We start from the raw sequence: 21,604 nt of genomic DNA, 5'->3' as shown, positions 1-21,604 counted from the left end.
TGTGTAGGGAAGAGTGTTGTTTGTTTTTGTTGGTCTCTAAAGTGATTGAGCACAGATCAAAGTTAATCCAATTGATTTCATTGATTTATAGATACTATTTTCCTGTGAACTTTAATCCTTTACATTAACCTTAATGGGACAAGATTTTTTGGCAACATGATCCATAATTTTCATCAGAATATATGTAACCTCCCATTTGTTAGACGGTCAGTTGTTAGACAGCTTAAAACAACAACATGGATGCACAGCTAAATACCAACCTGTTACCTTAGATAGGTTATGGAACAAGGCAGGTAAAAAGGCCCCCATCTTCTCGAGGCAAGGGCCTGTTATTTTAGAAACACTGGGACTGTTAAATTGGTCTTATAAGACAGGTAGCGATTTTCAAATTTAAAAAAAATTCTTTATGTTAAAATATAAATGATGATAATATTATTCTTTTTGTTTCAGCGTTATGGTTGGCATGGGATTGACAATAAAAACATCCAAAGGAACATTGACAATGCGATGGGCCGCTATCCATGGCTGGAGGACTTCCGAGACAGGAGTGTGACAGAGCTAGAGTTTGTACACGGACATCTCAACAATCCAGGAGCTCTGCCAGCATGCATCTGTTTCAGAGACAAGGTAGGGAAGCTTATTATCATTAACGGGGACAACAATTAAAATTTCTGAGGTGAGGAGGAGGGGGTCAGAGGTGTCACTGTGAAATATGCTTAGAGTCAGCACCTTTATTAGGACATGAATTAGCAAATATCACACATTAATAATTTGATAAGAGTAAAATTGTCCATATTGCAATTAACTGTATTGAACTTCGGAAAACATGATATGAAAGGAATGTCAAAGTGTGCAAGAAGTTACAAAACCTTCATGTGTTATCAGAGCTATGATGAAGAGAGGGCATCAATCCTAGAAATCTCTGGTGATGACAAAGGAGCCAAGCGGTATCAGAGTGAGGGGGATGAGGCATCAAGGAGACTAGCATCTCTGCAGGACAGGATACATGACACCAGAGACAAGGTAATAGACATAATATACAGTGTTAAACATGACAAGGGACAAGGTAATGGATGTGGTATTAGTTGAGTTTTACATCATCAGGGAGAAGGTAATGGACATGGTACAAACTGTGTTATACAACATCAGGGACAAGGTGATGGACATGGTATAAACTGTTATATAACTTCCGGGACAAGGTGATGGACATGGTATAAACTGTGTTATGCAACATCAGGGACAAGTTTATGGACATGGTATAAACTGTTATATAACTTCAGGGACAATGGACATGGTATAGGCTGTGTTATACAACATCAGGGACAAGGTGATGGACATGGTATAAACTGTGTTATACAACATCAGGGACAAGGTGATGGACATGGTATAAACTGTTCTATAACATTATTGACAAGGTTGATGGCATTAAAAGGCATATCAGATTGTAATGCTAGGGCAAAAACTTGTGTTTACATCATTTGCTGATGGAAATATTTTAGATAAGAGGGTGAAAGTTATGCTGGTAGAATAAATTCATTGTTAATCGGTCCCTCGAGGTATATGGTGTGATGTACCCAGGTGCAGGCCTATGTACCCAAAGCCTATTGACTTAGGTACATAGACTCGCACACAGATTACATCACACCATATAGCCCTTGAGACCGGTCGACAGCTAATAATGTTTTCTTTGTACAAAAGTACTTTCACCTTTACACGAGACATTTATTTGTGGAGACACTTCTTTGAATATTAAGATTTGAAAATAAGTTGTTTATTATACCGTATTTCATTTGATGTTTAACATGACCACTGTGTTAACTAGGCAGTTGTCTGATACTTATTTCTATGTCATGCTCATTGGTGTTGACAGACATTGGCTGTGCACATGGACTATCTCAACCCTAAAGAAGTAAGTACAGCTGGAATTTTCTCATATTGAATAGTGGCATATTGCTCATTTTGTCTACTGACATATTGCCAGTATTGTCTGCTGACACATTGCTTGTATTGTCTCCCGACACATTGCTTGTATTGTCTGCTGAGACATTGCTTGTATTGTCTGCTGAGACATTGCTTGTATTGTCTACTGACACATTGCTAGTATTGTCGACTGACACATTGCTTGTTTTGTCTGCTGACACATTGCTTGTATTGTGTGCTGACGCATTGCTTGCATTGTCTGCTTGTCCCTGTTCCTGCAGGGAGCGAAGCACATGTTCACAGCTATCTGGGAGCACCTGAACAATGTGATGCTCACCCGAGATGGGGACGAGGCAGAGTCCGAGAGGCTCCTGGAGCTGGCTGACCATCATGCCTTCATGGCGTCCAGACAGGCTCTGTACATCGGTGGCGACCACTACTTCCAGCAACTCAACACAGTTCTGTCCTCAGGTGAACAAGCCAGTTTGGAAGTATCACAAACTTTAGGGATACATTTTGAAAACATGACCTAATTTGCAATTCTTTATCAACATGATCATGATCATTCGTAGTTTTGACATTTTATTCCTTTTAGCATGTTTTGCTACAACCATGATGAAAGTATCTATTTTACCTTATTTTGACTCATACTCATTGCTTTAGCGTACCAGTACAAGTATAAATGATATTTTTACTCTAAGAAATTATTGTTTTTAACTTATTCTGCATTACTCCTAATCGCAAATACTGCTTTCTTTGGACAGAAAAATGAAGCTGTGTGAGGTCCAGGTAAAAAAGAAGTTCCAATTTGTTGTAAGGCAGACCCCATCACACAGTACTCATGTGACCATGGAAATGAGGATATCAAGTATCTCCACATTACTGCTTGTCACTAGGATGAGAAGTTGTGTTTAATAACCTGCTCCAACTATCTGTGTTCATCCTTGTGGTTGTTCATTTTTTGATGATTTATGTGTGATTATCTCCTCCTTCTGGTTGATGTCTTCATGTTTTACAATATATTTTTGCATTAATTTTTTGCACATGTTTGTGGCATATTGTCACAGTGATGTTACTTGTGCTTTGTTGTTCCAATTGTTATTCACTTTCATGGCTTTGTAATTGTTTAATATTACCTTCTATCAACCATTAATTGGTATTAAAGTTGTTTTATTGTTTTAACTGCCGTTATGTTGGTTTAAAACATTGAATTATTCTCTCTCTTGTTGGGAACATGTGGCTTAAATTGAGGATTTATGCTTGCTTGTCGTGGCAAGAAGTCGCTAATGGACCCTCACCCCTTGTATTTATGAGACTGCACTAAGTTGTGCTCAGTGAAGAGAAAGTGTTTTTTTTGCTCCCCCTTGTCCTCGCCAAGTTTCAACAAGTACCAGCAGGTGTCCTGAAAGCATCACATCAAGATGTTGGACTCTCAAGATTCCACTGTACCAGAGATTCCTGCAATGACGCCTCGACGCACCACCTTGGTTGGGAGCTGATCATGTCTTCCAAACCTTCTCAGGTGCCGATCCACATCCAGTTGCACCTTCCCAGATTCCTATGATCTCTCCAAGGACCCTGACAGCCCCAGCGCGTCCTGCAATGCCAGCGCCTGCACCAACGGGTCTCCTCCCTCCAGTGCCTGTGCCTGCTGCTCAAATGGGTTTTGGTTATCAACCTACGCCTCCTGGATTATCAGCGCCTGGTTTCCTGAAGATGCCTCCTCAGGCCCTGCCTTCACTGTTCATGGACTCCACCAGGAAGCATGCTATTATGCAATCAATGCTTCAGCAGTCCTGGGTGCCTGAGATCTATTCTCAGATTGTGTCTAAACTTCAGTCAGCGCCTGTGCCTTGGGCGCCTTCTACGTCTCAAGCCGCTCCTGCACCTCCAACATCTCCTGAGGTCCCTACGCCTCCTGCTCCTGTAGTGCCTACGCCACCTGCCGTATTTCCGCATTGAGACTTCTCATGACCAGAATCAATGTCAATGGTTCCCTGATGAGTCTGGACCTGCAGGATGTGTACCTGCATGTCCCTATCCATCCCAGTGACTGCCTATTCCTCAGGTTCCAATTCAATGGTGTCCACCACCAATGGGCAGTCCTCCCAATTGGCATTTCAGTGGCCCCGTGGCTATTTACATGTATCCCTCCTATCTCCACCTGAGGATCATTCAGTTTGAATCATACACACATGATTACTAATAGTTTTCCTTATCCTGACTCATACTAATTGCTTATCTCTCTCTATTTCTGAAAGGTAGTGGAACTTCTTGAAGTGTGTTTAACAATTGCTTTTTGAATTTGGCGTAAATATTAAAATATCTTTAGACTTAGAATGTTACCCCTGTTTTCACTATGAAATCATGTACAATATGTAGTGTACATGTTTCAGATCAAGATTCTCACCCATCTGCTCGTCCTGCAACCCTCAACGCTGCACATTAGAAAAAGATGTAGTTTCTGTGCTGCCTTTGGGGAAAAGATTTTTCACGGTCCTTGTTTGCAGTACAGAGGAAGAAGATGGACTGTAAACGGGGGGGAAGTATCTCATTCTGCATGAGAGACGACTTCAATGAATGACTCAACACAGCATACCCCGTCAATTTCACAGAGATGTCACAACTCCAAACCCAAACCCCTTGTTCCTTTTACAGGAAGAGGATGTGTTTGAGTCTACCTTTGAAGAGGAGTCACCCCAATTGGAAGATCATCCTTCTATCTGTGAGGATTATGAACTTCTAGCCTGGATCACTGATAAGACGCCCCATTAATTCACCGTCCAGAGACTCTTAACCCTCTGATACTTACTGTATCAAAGGGGAAGACAGTGACACTTTGAATATTCCACCTATGAAACCTGTCTCACAAGTTCTTAGTAGCGAAGAATCTTCACCAAGGCCACCAGAACTCAAGGACACCAGGTTTATCCTCAAGAAGTTCCATCTCTATGGCATGACACTCTTCCTCCGGGCCCCGGAAGTAGAGAAGGAAACACTCTTTTGTAAAGCACTAAGGATAGATATTACAGAGTTGAAGACAAGAAGTTAGCACAATTATATACGACTACTGGTTCCTTCTTCGGCCTAACAATGTCACATTCTATCAACAAGCGATGTTAAGAAGCGCAGGAATCCAGTCAAGGATGTGGTGCAAGACTCAAAAGGCCGGATGTTGATCAAATCAACCCAGACGATGAACTCTATGTATAAACCAACATGCAGAGGATGTAGTTTAAAAGCAGGCCAATAACAAGTGATCTACCCACAGAGGAGGAAAGTCTTCTGCCTTTCGTAGGCCACAAGACTAGGAGCCCCAAGCCTGGGATCTGAATGGGGTGCTTAACCACCTCACCAGTGATGCCTATGAACCTCTACAACAAGCTGACTTTGAATATATAACCCAGAAGACACTATTTCTACTTGCCCTAGCCATTTCAGGCAGAATGTCAGAGAAACATGCAATTGATTTCTCACATACAAGACTCGACAGCGGCGAACATGCATCAGCTCATCTCTGTCTGAGATTTCATCACCATGAATCAGCTACCAGGTCAACCTGACAGATAATTCCACGTCCCTCTGCTCTCACCCATCCTGGGATCAGACACTGTCGAAGATTTGTCACTATGCAGAGTTTGAGCATTACGTATCTATCTGCAGAGGACATGTTTCAGAAGACAAAGTCTGAGAAAACAGTTCATTCCATTATCCAGTCTCCAGAACAATCATCTTCTTCTGGATTAGAGCAGTTAAAGCCTACAAGGCAGCAGGACTGGATCCACCATCAGCATGCAATCAGCACGAAGTGAGAGCCATATCAATCCTAGTGCTTCACACAACTGCTCCATCCCAGTGATTATGGAAAGTTGTTTCTGGAGATCAGACACAGTCTTCACTATCTCAGAGACTTCTCCACATAAGATGTTGCTGAAATTCATCAATATGTACTGTTAGTAGTTGCACAAAAACTGACAGGGCCTACTAGAAGATAGGCCTTTCTACTAGTTCTCACCCATAGTCAAGCAGACTTCCTGATGTCAGGTTACTGTCCATTAACCAATGGCAAAGAGTCCATGTTCCCCTGTTTTACTACATAATTCAGAGCATGAGTGAAAACGATTGTGTTAAGTTTATGGCCTTCTCTTTAAACTATGATTGTTTAAAGTAAATGAAAAAATATTTTCCTTAACAGACTTTACTAAATACACTAAATCTATGACATTTTCTCTTTCACAAGTAGGTAGTGGTACCCTGCATGGATATAAAGAAAATTAAGAAGACTATCATATTCTCAAGGGGTTAATTGAATAGGTCTTGTTTTGATTTATGCACACATGTGGAACCCACCGCCTTCTGTGGGATTCAAGAAATTAGTATGAGTCAGGATAAGATAAAATATGTATTTGAGTATACCAGCTTGGTCACACGTTTCTGATGCGCATGCACAGGCCAGGTGTTCATTTGGGTGAGCTGTTTTTCTGTTCTCCGGGAACACAGTGTAGAAAGTTATCACTACCTTTTGGAAAAGTGAGAGAGATTAGTATGAAGAGATTAGTAGCAATTAGTATGAATCAGGATTTAAATGATATTTGACTCCAAAAATAAATGTTGTGAGGTTAAGTTTGTATTGATAAGCACTTAATAAGCTTTGATGAATCAGTTGACAGCATACATTAATATTATAGTCATGTGTCAACCTTCAGCTTTAAAGGCATTTTATGTTAAACACAAACATGATCTTATGGAATGGAATATATTTGTGGAAAGTAGTATGTTTCATGTTCTGCTTACAGGTATAACAGAGAAAGTTGTCCTGGTGGCAGAGGCAGGGCAGGGGAAGTCATCGCTCCTGGCCAACTGGGTCTCTCAGGCCCAGAACTCAGATCCAACAGCAATTGTAGCCTACCACTTCATCGGCTCCAGTAAAGATAGTAGCAGTAAGTCCCAGTGAATTCTGTCTTCAGGGCATAATGTAATAACACTTCTTACATCAGAAGATCATGCAATAACTCTTCATGAATTCTGACATCAAAGCTCCATGTACTGTACTAACTCTTCCTTAAATCTGACATCAGAGGTCCGTGTACTGCAGTAACTCTTCCTGAATTCTGACATCAGAGGTCCATGTGCTTCAGTAACTCTTCCTGAATTCTGACATCAAAGCTCCATGAACTGTAGTAACTCTTCCTTAAATCTGACATCAGACGTCCATGTACTGTAGTAACTCTTCCTGAATTCTGACATCAGAGGTCCATGTACTGCAGTAACTCTTCCTGAATTCGACATCAGAGGTCCATGTACTGCAGTAACTCTTCCTGAATTCTGTCATCAAAGCTCCATGTACTGCAGTAACTCTTCCTGAATTCTGACATCAGAGATCTGTGTATTGCAGTTACTCTTCCTGAATTCTGACATCAGAGGTCCATGTACTGCAGTTACTCTTCCTGAATTCTGACATCAGAGATCCGTGTACTGCAGTAACTCTTCCTGACTTCTGACATCAGAGGTCCATGTACTGCAGTTACTCTTCCTGAATTCTGACATCAGAGGTCCATGTACTGCAGTAACTCTTCCTTAAATCTGACATCAGATGTCCATGTACTGTAGTAACACTTCTGGAATTTTGACATAAGAGGTCCATGACCTGCAGTAACTCTTCCTGAATTCTGACATCAGACGTCCATGTACTGCAGTAACTCTTCCTGAATTCTGACAACAGACATTCATGTACTGCAGTAACTCTTCCTGAATTCTGACATCAGAAGTCCATGTACTGTAGGAACTCTTCCAGAATTCTGACATCAGAGGTCCATGTACTGCAGTAACCTTTCCTGAATTCTCACACAAGAGGTCCATTTAATAACTCTTCAGGAATACTGACATCAGATCCATATAATAACTCTTCCTGAATTCTGACTTAGAACTTGTTGATAGAACCTGTTGTGAATTGAGATGTTTACAAAACTATTTGTGTCAACTTGACCCTTTACTTTCACAGCAAAGACAAACATCTTGAAACGTTTGACAACAGAAATCACAGAGGCTCTACCAGAAAAGAAACAGGAATCCTCAGAATCAAAGACCCAAGATACAGCAAAGAGTACAGACAGTGAGGGAAAAAAACCTGCCGTAGAAGACACAGGGAAGAACAAGGGTCAAGGAGATCAAGGTGAAGTAACCCTTGAAGACACAGATCAGGATTCAAAGGGCAGTGTTGAAAGTTCAAAAGAGAAAGAGGATGGTTCTAAGGACAAGGCTGATACAAATAACAATTCGGAAAAGGACAACAACAAGAAAAGTGAGAAGTCGAAGGATGTTCGTGAAATGATGACTCTGCTGATGGGGGAACTAGATAGGGCAAGGACAGAGGGAAAGGTGGTTGTCATAGTCATTGATGGACTAGACAAGATAGAAGAGACTTTTGGGAAGATAGCTAAGGTATGTTACAAAGGTCTCATAGCCCAAACTTGTCTTTCAGTGTTTTTTCAGTAACATCTACAAAGTGTATTTCTATTTTCTGTACAAATTGTAAAAGAAGAAACTAAAATAAGAGATGTCAGAAGTTGTTTTCTTGCACAGTAATTATTGCATATATATTTATCTAAATTTCAGCAATGGCAACCTCAACAATTTTTGGGATTTAATGAATGAAAATCGACAATGTAACACTAAGCATTATCGTTTCCCCTGTACTTTGGAATGTCTTATATTTTCATTCAAATATTAGGATGTTTTGGCTGCAGATTATGGGCTGACTATCAATGTCTGCAAATTCTGTTTTTCCAAAACTGTTGTCAAAAACAAAGTTGCCAGTATTTGAATACACATATAGCTATGAACTATCTGAAGAGGTCTTAAGCTTGGCCATTTACTAATTGTTTGATATTTTGTGTTTATAAAAGACAAGATGCTGTTATCAGCAAAATTAACTGCCTCCTGCTTTGTTTTAAGGATGATATATGATGAAAGCAATTTGCAAGTGATCTAAATGATGAGGACAGAACCTCACCATTTTTTAATTGGAAATGTTTGTATCATACTTTGTTTTCTAAGTCCATGGCTAAGTTATTGATAGTCAGGTTGATAACAATATTTCATATAGCTGACATTTTCTTTCAGTAGTCATGAAAGATTAAATGTAGGAAATAAGAAAAGCTTGCAAAAAACTTATGTAAACTTAATAAGAAATGTTTGATGAGTTACCATGGTTACAGCCTATGTAATTATCTCTCTGCAGCCTGTGTCCTGGTTACCAGACAAAATTCCAGATAATGTGAAGATTGTGGTGTCAGTGTTGGACACTGAGCCAGACATTATAGAGGAGCTTGTGACTGCAAGGAAATACCGGAAGATAACCCTAGGGGGCCTACAGCTGGAAGACCGGACGCAGATATGTGAGGTGAGTTTCTCTAGTCTGTCTGTTCTGAGTACTGAGAACTCTGCAGGATTTTAGAAGTCTATATTTGTCTATTCAATGTAAACAGGGAACTCTGAAGGAGTGGGGGGTAGGCATTGTCTAGTTTGTCTGTCAGTGGACAGAGAACCCTGAAGGAGAGGGGGGTAGGCATTGTCTAGTTTGTCTGTCAGTGGACAGAGAACCCTGAAGGAGAGGGGGGAGGTATTGTTTACTCTCTATGTTCTATGTACAGAGAACACTGAAGGAGAGTGGAAAAGAGTTGTCCAAGCAACAGCTGCAGAGGATTGTTGACAAGGATCAGACTGAAAACGCCCTCTTCCTGAAGATTATTATAGCTGTAAGTATCTGTGCCACAATTAGTGACTACATGCCTCCACATCTAAAGACTTGTATCAGAAATCAAATGACATCTGCACTAAACAGTCATTATGACACCATGATCAATATTTTGGAGGTCACCTTTTTGTCACCTTTGTTGACTATTCTCTTTGACTTGCAGGAACTGTCTGTGTTTGGGTCGTTTCGGAAACTGGATGAAAAGATAGATGACCTTTTGACATCTAACAGGTAAAAATTGTGTGCAGCGATTTAGTAGGAGTTATGAAAAAGAGAAATGTTTTAATGAAGTGGAGATGTATACAAATACAGAGTATCTGCATTGATTTGTAGTCCATGTCAGTCAATATTAACCAGGTTAATTTCATATGTGAAAAATGATTCTTTTACAGCATTCGTGATCTTTGTGTGAAAGTCCTTGAGAGACTGGAGTCTGATTACAACACAGCACAACAGCCAGATCTTGTACAGGAGGTGGGTAGCAACCATATAGATAACAAGGCACATGTACATTAGATAGCTATTAGCTATTAGTTGTTCATTGAGTGGCTAACAACAAGATGTAAATTTGGTGGATTAGAACAAGAAATTGCGTAACATCTGGAAACCAGTATTGAACAACACAGACTGTGACACAGTAGGCCTAAATGTGATGTTGTGAAAGGTGGACAAAAATGAATTTGTTCCAGTTAGGATGGACCTAATTGTTCAACTGTTTGTTGTAGGTACTGAAGTTACTTCAGGTGTCTCATGAAGGTCTGACTGAAACGGAACTCAAGGAGATACTAGATCTCTCTCCCCATGTGTGGTCACCGTTGTACTTTGCCCTGGAACAGTATGTGGTTGTCCAGTCGGGACTGATCAGGTCAGTGTTTGCCTCCTATCTCATCAACTGTACTGTCTTGGAATGTTTGTTATTTGTTAGCTGAGAGTATTGAATTTCTTTTAATAATTCTGTAAATATACTTAATTAATTTTAATTCGAGGTAAAAACAAATATTAATGCAAAATGTGTCAGTTTGACCTGTTGAAGACAGCAACTCAGAAACGGTTGCCACTTATACCACATAATCTGACATTTGAATTTACATCTTATAAACTTATCCACATAAACTGACATTTATGTGTAAGTAAGTGCAGGAACAGTTACTGTGTTTGTTCAAAACATGAAAGATTTTGTCCTTATGTACTTTCAGTTTTGCTTTCTCTGAGCTTGGTAAAGCTGTGGCGGAGAGATACTTGAACTTGACAGAAGACAGGTAGGAAATGTGGGGATTCCAGGTCAGGATAGATCTCTAGTACATCATGTTTGTCTCCCTATGGGGATTCTGCATCAGAATCGATCCCCAGTATCTCATGCTTGTAACCCTGCGTGCATTCGGGGTTTAAAATCATTCCGTCAGGGTTTAAAATCAATCCGTCATGCTTATTATCCCACTTTGGCATTCTGGGTCAGAATAGGTACAGGTTACTCATGTTTGTCCCCCTTCTCAGAAGGCTGATATGTGGCCCCAACTTTTCAGCATCTCAGGAAAAGTTCCCAAAATGGAATTAAACAAATTCCAGTTCATGTTAATATGGTTATGACTTATATATATGTAACTATAATGTATAACTAAATTGGGGGCGGTCGGGTAGCCTGGTGGTTAAAGCGTTCGCTCGTCACGCTGACGACCCGGGATCGATTCCCGACATGGGTACAATGTGTGAAGCCCATTTCTGGTGTGATATTGCTGGAATATTGCTAAAAGTGGCATAAAATCAAACTCACTCACTCACTCACTATAACTAAATGGTATGGCTTTGTAGAGTTAACTTGTATATCACTGATAAAAGGACCATAAAGAAGAAGAGGCCTGATACTTAGTTTTATATTATGCAATGTCAAAATATGTCAGAATGGAGTATGTTTTGAAGAAAAAAAGAACCTTAAACAAATCCCAATGTTTGAACAAAATAATCATTTTTGTCCCAGTGTAGGTGCCAAGGGCACTTACTTTAGAATTTCTTCTTTTCAGATCAGCTAGTGCAAAATGTCTCATCAGCTACTTCGATAAAAAGCGAAAGGTAAGCTGTACCACCAAGAATAAATATCTGTGAATGTTTCCAAATCCTTGTGATTATAATTTCACATTGTGCTAAACTTAATAGAAATAGAGGCTGTTTGTGTCAGGACAGTAATATTTGATTAGTTTATGTCTTTAGTGAATCATGCAATTATTATCAATATTTTAACAGGCATTTGACATATCTCCTACACCTGCAAAGTCATTGTTGAGGCGACCTGCTATGGAGTTGTCATGGTTACAGAAGCAGATCGATGATAAGGATGGTCTGACTACAACGCTCAGCGATCTGCTAATGTTTCATTTCCTGATCGGGTATGTTCTGAAATAAAGTATTATGAAATAAATATGTCAAATGTCATGTATGTGGTCAATGTATATATGTATCCATTACTATTCAATATAGATAGCTACGAGTACATGATAAATCGCTAAGAACAATGATGAACAAAGCATGGTTTATTTCCCGTTAAAACACTGTTCTAACATTTTCTGGAGATTTAAACATGCTCTCACAAACTTGATGACATTGTAAATTGAACAACATTATTTTTTTAGAGGGAAGTGTCTAGCAACTCCAAGGGTGGGAGAGATATGACAAAATGTATTGGGAGAAAAGGTACAGATAATCAATGTGAAAATTGTTAAAATATTCAGGAAATGACAAACTTAACCCCCCAGTTCATAAAATGAGCTTGTCCAACATTGCCGAGGTCACATTGTTTTGAGGGAGTCATCATTATTTATATACGGGTAAATATTTTTAACCCTTGTACATTATATTAACATCCTTAAAGAGACAGTACATAATTATGATATTTCATAAGAAATATACGACTTGTGGTGATTGTGTATCATACAGTATCATCGTTTATTTCTTAATTAGACTGTTAGTCTTCTGCTTTGGGTTTCAGGAAGAATGAATATGAGCTATTTGAGTTGTGGAAGTCAACTGATCACACGTTTACAGACATTGCTGACATGTATGTGAAGTCATTTGACAAGGCCCTTGTGGAAGTTTACTGCTTGGAGAAAGACGGCCTCATTGAACCCAGAGATCGGTCAAAACCACCTGGGCAAAGAGTAAGTCACACTGACCCTGCAGCCTGAAGTACAAGCTACACATATACTTCCTTCTGTTTCATGGGTTGGCTGTCACTGTTGTATTATGGTAATGTATGAATCTTGCTTGGTATCAGTGCTGGACTGTTTGAGAGTGTCAGTGCTGGACTGTTGCTTGGTGTCAGTGCTTGATTGTTGCTTAGTGTCAGTGCTTGATTGTTGCTTGGTGTCAGTGCTTGACTGTTGCTTGGTGTCAGTGCTTGACTGTTGCTTGAAGTCAGTGCTTGACTGTTGTTTGAAGTCAGTGCTTGACTGTTGCTTGGTGTCATTGCTTGACTGTTGCTTGAAGTCAGTGCTTGACTGTTGCTTGGTGTCAGTGCTTGACTGTTGCTTGATGTCAGTGCTTGACTATTTGTGGTAGTCATTGCTTGACTGTTGCTTGGTGTCAGTGTTGACTGTTGCTAGGTTTCAGTGCTTGACTATTTCTAACTGTCAGTACTTGACTGTTTGTGGGTGTCAGTATTTGACTATTTCTTAGTGTCAGTGTTTGACCTTTGCTTGGTGTCAGTCCTGGATTGTTACTTGGTGTCAGTGCTTGACTGTTGCTTGGTGTCAGTGCTTGACTGTTGCTTGGTGTCAGTGCTTGACTGTTGCTTGGTGTCAGTGCTTGATTGTTGCTTGGTGTCAGTGCTTGACTGTTGCTTGATGTCAGTGCTTGACTGTTGCTTGGTGTCAGTGCTTGACTGTTGCAGGGTGTTTTTGCTTGTAAGTGCTTTTGGCATCTGGTGTTGAACTGTATTGTGTCCATTGTTTCAGCTGCTGTTCCTGTTGGAAAATGTGAGGTTCTTCATGGACATGGCAAGTTGCATTGAAGGAAGTATCAGGACCCTGAAGCGCATTACACAGTTATTGGTAAGATTGCAAAACATGGAACCTTTTCAGTATTTATTCTTTGGGTCTCCCTCTGGTGAGGTTCTACATAGGGGAACTGGACTGGGGAGACACTTGGATAGGGGACTAGGAGAGAACCTGGATGGGGATACTGGACAGGGAGACTAAATAGGGAACTGGGGTCAGGGACTGTTGTGACTGATTCTGGATGAGTGGAGGGGATGATTAGGGGACTCATTAGGGACCCAGATAGGGGATTAGGTGAGGGGACTTGATGGGTGTGTGTGTGTGGGGGGGGGGGGGAGGGGGGTTGGGCTGTATGCTGCAGGAGATTTTTGGGGTGGATGAAGGGCTGTGTTAGATGGTGTCTGGGCATGAGGGGCTGTGTTACAGATTGTGTCTGATGGGTTGGGCTGTATGCTGCAGGAGAATCTGGGTGGATGAAGGACTGTGTTGGATGGTGTCTGATGGGTTGGGCTGTATGCTGCAGGAGAATCTGGGATGGATGAAGGACTGTGAAAGATGGTGTCTGATGGGCTTGGGTGTATGCTGCAGGAGTGGATGGATGAAGGGCTTTGTAAGATAGTATCTGATGGGCTGGGCTGTATTCTGCAGGAGAATCTGGAGGGAAAGTGGAAGGAGGAGTCTCAGCGCCTGGAGCTTCTGGCAGAGCACCAGTACTACCTGGCCTGCAGCGACTGCGACAGTGGCAACTACAAAAGGGGAGAGGAGTTGCACAAGAAGGTGATGAAATACTGGAGGACGTAAGTGCAGCAACCCTTTAGCATATTGTTTGGGCCTCAGGGTGCATCCCTTAGGTTCAGATCCCCGATTATGATTCTTGGTCTGTTACCCATGGCTTTGTCTTGTAAACTTTTGACATTACTCCCACAACATGATGACAAACCCTTTATAATTGACCCCGTGTTTGAATTGACCCTGTGGAGATATGGTTTGGACTTGCTTGTCGTAAGATGAGACTAAAGGGATAGGGTGGTCAGGTATGCTGACTTGGTTGATGCATGTCATCGTATCTCAATTGCATATATCGATGCACAGGATGTCAACCACTGAATTGGTCCAGACTGCATTATTTACAGACTGCCGTCATATAACTGAAATATAACTGAGTGCTGCGTTAAACAACAAACAAATTATACAACTGAATTTCAGCTGTAAGCAAACTTTATTCTAACTCACCAATATTGCCCTCTTATACTTAATACTGTTAGCTATCAACATGGCCAACACATGGAGGTGAGGTGAGGTGAAATGTGGTTTAGTGTCACATTCAAGAGTATTGCACTTATAAAGCTACTGACATGTGTTTGATGGAGGCCTGATTTATATACTGACGTGTGAATCACTGGATGAATAAACCTCCTACCTTCCACTCTCCAGGCTGATGCTCATGTTCATCAACACATGGAATATTAGATACCTACAAGACAAGAAGTGTTCCAAAGAAACATTAACTTGAGTGGAATGCTTATTGAGATTACATTTAGTTGAGACCAGAATAAAGACAATCAAGTGCAATTCTTACAAAATCTCTACCTCTGTTACATTTCTGCCATAAATCCTGTATTTTGGCTTCAGTCACACTAACTAAACTTTTCAGATTTTCATCAGTCCTCTTCACTGTCAATTACACACAACTAGTTGTTGCCAAGTAGCATCATAACCACCCAAGCTATGACATATGCAAGGCGGCAATCTCACTTTTTTTCCTGTGTGTGCTAGAGCCAACCCTTTGTAATAGTAGTAACGATCTAGGACTTGGTAGTAAGTCACATTAATCTAAGATTATTCTAATAGCTTTCTATAATAACTGACAATAAGTAGATATTAATAAGCTGCTTCTGGAGTGACGATCGCACGCACGTAAGTATAACTGGTGCTTGGTGTTTTTTGTGGGGTCAAAATGGAGTCTCCCTTTACTCCCGGGTGCAACAAGTGTGGTCGTTTCATGATCACGGGAGATCCTCATAATGACTTCACGAAGTGCAGAGGCACTTGCACTTGCATTGAAAAATGAAATGTGAGAAGTGCACCAACACATCTAAAAAAACCATCATCAAGATAGCCGATTCTGACCAAGGCTAAGAAGCACGAGGCTGCCAAGCAGAAGGTGGAGGTCATCACAGCAGAGAAATCGGCTTCCACCCCTGCTTCTCCCTGTCCAGTTGATCAACCATCTCCAGCACTCTCCATGAGTCTAATTTATCAACTCTTCAAAGAACAGCAGGAGATGATAAAGAACATGTTTGAGGCTAAGCTCTCAACCCTGGCTGAAGAAATGGAGAGAATAAAGGAGATAGCTCCTGCAAAGAAGAATTCCCCAGTTACGAGACCACATAGGGATGCCATCTGTCAAATCAACACTCACGGCAGCCGTCCATGGCAAACCAAGCCAGCCAGCCAGCCAGCCAGCCGACCAGCCTGCCGACCATTAAGACACTGATGGTAGCAGCGGCTTACCTTATGAACTTGCGGCTCCCAATCAGCTACATGAGATTGTCCAACCAACCGTTCAACTGACCGTTTTGCCGACCGAGAAGATAACTACCATATGGCTACCGGTAGACACGGACCATTGCAAGCCGCATGGAGTTTATTCACACCTGATCATGGACACAGGAGGATGACGAACCCCACGTGGTAGACACGGAGGACTACTAGCCTGATCAGGCTGACAACTCACCCCAGTAGGATTACACGAAGGGTTACACTTTCGTAGAACTTACAGAATTATACCATCTTATGCCTGTACTCTTACCTCCTGTGACAGAGATGCTGGAATATGGGATATGTCATGCTTTTACATTGTCTCGTCAGACATTTGTCAGACATTACCCTGGCCTAGCTACGCAGGCAAGGTAGTAGACCAGATGTCCGATAGTCTACACAAGCTCAAACATGATGAACGACTACCCTTACCTCCATTAAAGCGGAAGATATATATACGAGGCTCGGCTTCCGGAATTCCCAAGTTTGGATGAGGACTTCAACAAGATGGTGGGCAACCCCAACACAAGTATCACATTACCTCTTTTGTGGATTAAGGATCTGACATTGGTTTCCAGAATGGACATTGGTGCTCTGGGCGGATACAGAGGGGGTGTGTGGGGGTGCGCACCCCCCCTTTTTATTTCGAAAAAAATCTTTATTTCTGTATAAATTACCACCAAAGACAATAAATAGATCTTAATTGTGCACCCCACCCCCCCCTTTTAAAAAAAGCTGTATCTGCCCATGGTGCTTATATCAACCGCCAGAATCAGACACATCATTCCACCATTACAGTCATCTTATGAAGGCATAACCGAAGACACGCCCATGACTATGAGGACTGATCAAGACTTATTCTCCACCCAGTTCTGGATGTCTTCACAACTATTATGGCTACAGCGTCAACAACTTTATTCCAAGATCCGCTCCAAAGCTGTCTCTAGCCAAACCAAGAGGTTGATAATGTCATAACCCATATCAGCTCCCACGAAATTCAAAGGGAAATTGGGACACGTGATAGACGAAGTCAGGCAAGATACTACGGAACGATTCCAAACATCAACTGTCAACCTAGCTGCCAAAGCCCATTGATCTTCCAATCCCCAGAAACGTCCCTGGGACAAGAAATCTTCATCATCTAAAGCTCAGCTACATCAGAACATGATATTCTTGATCCAACTTATGACCTACCTAGGCTTCCTAGTCAATCCCTCCAAGTCCAAAACCACTTCGGTTCAAGACATCATATACATCGGAGCAAGATTCCAACTAAACGGGATATCTAACCAGAGGATCGATTCGACAAGACATCAAGATGATTCAATCACTTTCAAGTCAACCCAGCAAGTCTCTTGAGGTGGTGGATGTCTCTTCTAGGCAACTTAACGTCTCAACAGGATATGACCTTCAGAGGGAGGCTGATGCTACGTCCTCTACAGACATGGATCAACTCTATGCGATCCTACAGCCTAGAGTTCCAGACTCAGTTACCTCCTAGATTAGTACGAGACCTGCATTGGTGGACAGAGAGCATGTGATGAGAGTCATCCCTCTGACTACTCCGACACCTGAACACCATCTATTCACAGACGCAACAGATTCGGGATGGGGAGCCCATATGGACGATCTTATGGTACAGGGATCTTGGAACGCCAGAGAGAAGAACCTTCATATCAACCGCAGGGAAATGAAGGCCATCTATTACGCCATCCTGGCATGGAAGATACATCTTTCCCAATCGTCCATCCTCATAGACACAGACAACACCACAGTAGTGGCCTACATCCAGATACAGGTAGGAACCAGATCCAGCTCCCTGATGACAGAGACTACATGATTGTTTGCCCTGGCAGACTCCTTCAATTGCCGGATGAAAGGGAGACATATACCCGGGAAACTGAACATCCTTGCCATCACCCTTCCCTTCCAGGGGAGAGTAGTGGCAACAGAATGGACACTACATCCCCAGATCTTCGCTTGGATAACCAAGTTATGGAACACACCACACCTGGATCTATTTGCCACCTGTCAGAACAACCAACTTCCGGTTTTTGTCAGCCCAGTTCCCGACCCAAGAGCTCACCAGATCGACGCACCATGGATGGATTGGATGGGTCTGTTTGCTTACGCATTCCTGCCTTAGGACCAACAGTAGATCACCCTGACAGACTCTTTTGTCCAATCAGAGCTCTCAAGTTCTATCTCACGGCTACAGACCCACATAGACACCATCGAAGGAGACTCTTCTTATCTTGTAAGACTAATTCCAACAAGGACATCACCAAGGCTACATAAGCGGGCTGGCTAAAAGCTATCGTTGCATCAAGTTATACACAAGCTCAGAATTCCATCAGAGCCCTAGCTTCAGTCTTGCTTCATGGACATCAGTCTCAGTAGAACAAGTAGTTTCTAGCTGTCAGTGGGCCTCACAAAACACCTTCAACAGTTTTTACCTGCGTGACGTGCAGCTGGACCCAAGAGGGCATATATGGTCTTGGTCTTATTGTCGTGGCGCAAACTATCATCCGGGGCGGGTAGCGAGGATCTGACACCAGCTGCATCAGAGGGTGAGTACACCCTTGATTATCCTGTCTATTAGGTGTAGGATGGATTAGGAGCACCTTGAGTATCAACTGCCTCCAGTGACCGGAAGTGACGTCATCACCAGAAGTGAGATCATAACCTTAAGTGACATCATCACCGGAAGTGATGTCATCGCGAGAAGTGAGATCATAACCAGAAGTGATGTCAGTATCAGAAATAGCAGAACAAGGTCCATCTGATCAGGAAATGACATCTTTGGGTAGAATAAACCTTGAGAGACGTCATTACCTAGTAAAAGGGAAGTGACAAACTGGAAGTGGCGTCACAACCGGAATTGACGTTAGCACCGGAAGTGACGTCGGCACCGGTATTAGTGTCACAAATCCAAATTTAACAAGAAATGACATCATTAAGTAGAAATAGATTAGAAATGACATCATTATTATGATCAAGATCAGCAAATATAACGGTAATTCTAGTGAAGGTATCACATATTTGACTGATTCTTGATACATTTCTGATTTTTAAGTCTTCAGGGTAAATTTCAGAGCAAATTATCTCCAGTAAGGATTAGAAACAGTAAATAATGGTTTCCAGAAGAGGATTACTGTCAATTACACAGGGAGTTACTAGAGGCAGATCCGTATGGGTCCCTCTGGTATAGTCTGTCATAGATGTAATAGATGTAGAGATTTTGTAAGAATTATCGAACAATAGTTGTCATTATTAATAATTCTAAGAATACTACCCTATTACATCCAAAGTACTCCCACCCACCTCCCTAATTCATCTACCTGTAGGAGTTAGATGTGGGGGAAAAGTGAGATTGTCGCCACTGCATATGTCATAGCTTGGGTGGTTACAATGCTACTTGGCAACAACTAGTTGTGTGTAATTGACAGTGAAGAGGATGTCTGTTGAAAATCTGAAAAGTTTAGTTAGTGTGACTGAAACCAAAATACCGGATTTATGGCAGAGATGTAATAGAGGTAGTATTCTTAGAATTATTAACAATGATAGCTATTGTTCGAAATTTGATGTAAACAAACTATAATGATGCACACAATGTTACACATGTTGATGTGTGAGGTAGCGGCCTCCTGATATCTGTAGCTCACTCAAATCAGTCAACAAATTTAGATGTCTGTAGTCTAGTCAAGATATTCATCACTTATCAAAATGTCTGGTTTTCTGTGTTTTAAGCTGAACTAGGGATACTTTTTGTCATGTCCGTTATTCTATATTTAAATGTGTTTGGCATATCAGTAGCCTGCCTCATTAACTCAATTGCTCACTATTTATATAATTACTTATTTGAGTGATATTAAAACAGAAAATGTAAATTCTAACATGTCATACTGGGTACCCTGTATAAAATAAAATGTCATTCCAATACATTTATTGTCCAGGAAAAAGTTATGAAATTGTGATCCATATAACATGTATAATACAAATGTCACAGCTCAAAGACAGCCTTGAAGCTTCCTGTAAATGGGGAAAGCTCCTTTTCCAGCATAGGAGAAATGTTGGGGCTCTTGGTGAGGAGTCAAGTATCACTTTACAGAGCTTTGGAATTGTGAACAAAACATGTGAAATTGCGGACATGTGTCAATGCAGGATCCAGATTAATGAGGTTTAAGTACTTGAAAATACTTTGAATGAAGTTAGTTAAACAGTTCTTTTTTTCAGGGGCGTACAGAGTGGTGAGATTGATAAAAAGCTTGGCGAGGAGAGAATGGCATGGTGTTATAACGGACTTGGTCTCACCCACTATTATCAGAAGCAGTATATTGAGGTAATAGAGGCCTTCCTTAAAAAAATGAATTAATTGGAATTTTACTGAGATATTTTCAAGTTCAAATTGTTTGATCTTTGTTTTCTTTAACTTTTGTATAAATTGAAATATGTAACATTTTTAAAACTTATTCTATTTCACACTACGCATTTCATCCTTCTTCGATTCTGGTGAGGAAATGATCCTAAAACAGGACTCTGGAGCGGCATTGGGATCCAGCGTATCTTCTTCCCAGTGAAGAGCAAGAGCGAGCGTATGAGGATAGTATTGAGGGGAGGAGGGATCGGTGGATGGGTCGGCAGGACCCTTACCTACTTAATGGGATCACCAGACTCAATTATCGGCGTTCTCTCAGTGTGATATTCAAGCTTTGAGGCAGGCCATATCTACCGCTCTTATGGAAACTTGGCTTGCATTCGGACATAAAACAAAAGGAGTGATAGTAGGAACTTTTTTCTGATAGCCGACTTATTTCAAAGATCATGGAGTTTGCTACAATAGGTAGTCCTGTGAATTAATAACCAGCTACAATCGCTTCCACAGCATTTTATCGAGATAATGACTTGCAAGACACACTTCACGGGGATTCGGCGATCTTAACCTCTGTTAAATGTTAAACCAAGGACTGATCGGACAGTAGATCAGGAAGTTCTAGGGTGGTGATGAACTATCTTTCAGATCAACTGGAACCCAGGGTTATCCACCATCCGATGAACCTTGAGGATTGGATGAGGTTCAACGATCGATCAGGGATCATCAGTGTACATCATGATGCGTGAAGAGCTCCCAAGTGGCTGGGCACAGTTTCAACAATAGGGATCGGAATTGTCACCCTTGTCACGAGATTTTGTGATGAGTAATTACCATAGGCGAGCAACAAAGCAATGACGATCAGAAAGAGGAGTTGGTAGGGACCATTCACCGAACCCTTACTATAAGGATCGCCAGAATTGTGACTATTTTGAACTGGATCTTCGCCGGATCAACAGTCTCACCTAATGAGAGGGAACATAATCACAATAGGGTCGATCAATTAGAGGATCGACTGGGTCGTCATGT

General features: G+C 41.4%; 1 protein-coding gene across 1 annotated transcript in view; it reads left to right on the top strand.

Annotated features, from left to right (window-relative positions):
- The window catches only part of LOC124119774 (TPR repeat-containing protein DDB_G0287407-like), a 57,557-nt gene that overhangs the window by 4,033 nt on the left and 31,920 nt on the right, over positions 1 to 21,604 (top strand). The window contains exons 2-19 of the mRNA XM_046482410.2: positions 451 to 627; positions 886 to 1,023; positions 1,871 to 1,909; positions 2,202 to 2,391; positions 6,717 to 6,860; positions 7,922 to 8,361; positions 9,161 to 9,322; positions 9,573 to 9,677; positions 9,840 to 9,907; positions 10,069 to 10,150; positions 10,402 to 10,541; positions 10,873 to 10,935; positions 11,695 to 11,743; positions 11,915 to 12,057; positions 12,657 to 12,825; positions 13,621 to 13,716; positions 14,311 to 14,459; positions 20,440 to 20,545. Coding sequence (XP_046338366.2) covers positions 451 to 627; positions 886 to 1,023; positions 1,871 to 1,909; positions 2,202 to 2,391; positions 6,717 to 6,860; positions 7,922 to 8,361; positions 9,161 to 9,322; positions 9,573 to 9,677; positions 9,840 to 9,907; positions 10,069 to 10,150; positions 10,402 to 10,541; positions 10,873 to 10,935; positions 11,695 to 11,743; positions 11,915 to 12,057; positions 12,657 to 12,825; positions 13,621 to 13,716; positions 14,311 to 14,459; positions 20,440 to 20,545 — 2,460 coding nt within the window. The remainder of the gene's footprint in view (positions 1 to 450; positions 628 to 885; positions 1,024 to 1,870; positions 1,910 to 2,201; positions 2,392 to 6,716; positions 6,861 to 7,921; positions 8,362 to 9,160; positions 9,323 to 9,572; positions 9,678 to 9,839; positions 9,908 to 10,068; positions 10,151 to 10,401; positions 10,542 to 10,872; positions 10,936 to 11,694; positions 11,744 to 11,914; positions 12,058 to 12,656; positions 12,826 to 13,620; positions 13,717 to 14,310; positions 14,460 to 20,439; positions 20,546 to 21,604) is intronic.

Source organism: Haliotis rufescens, unplaced genomic scaffold, assembly GCF_023055435.1.
Source record: "Haliotis rufescens isolate VD_foot unplaced genomic scaffold, xgHalRufe1.0.p SCAF_3, whole genome shotgun sequence".
NCBI lineage: Eukaryota > Metazoa > Mollusca > Gastropoda > Lepetellida > Haliotidae > Haliotis > Haliotis rufescens.
The sequence above is the reverse complement of the archived record's forward strand: the minus strand, read 5'-3'. Positions and strand labels throughout refer to the sequence as shown.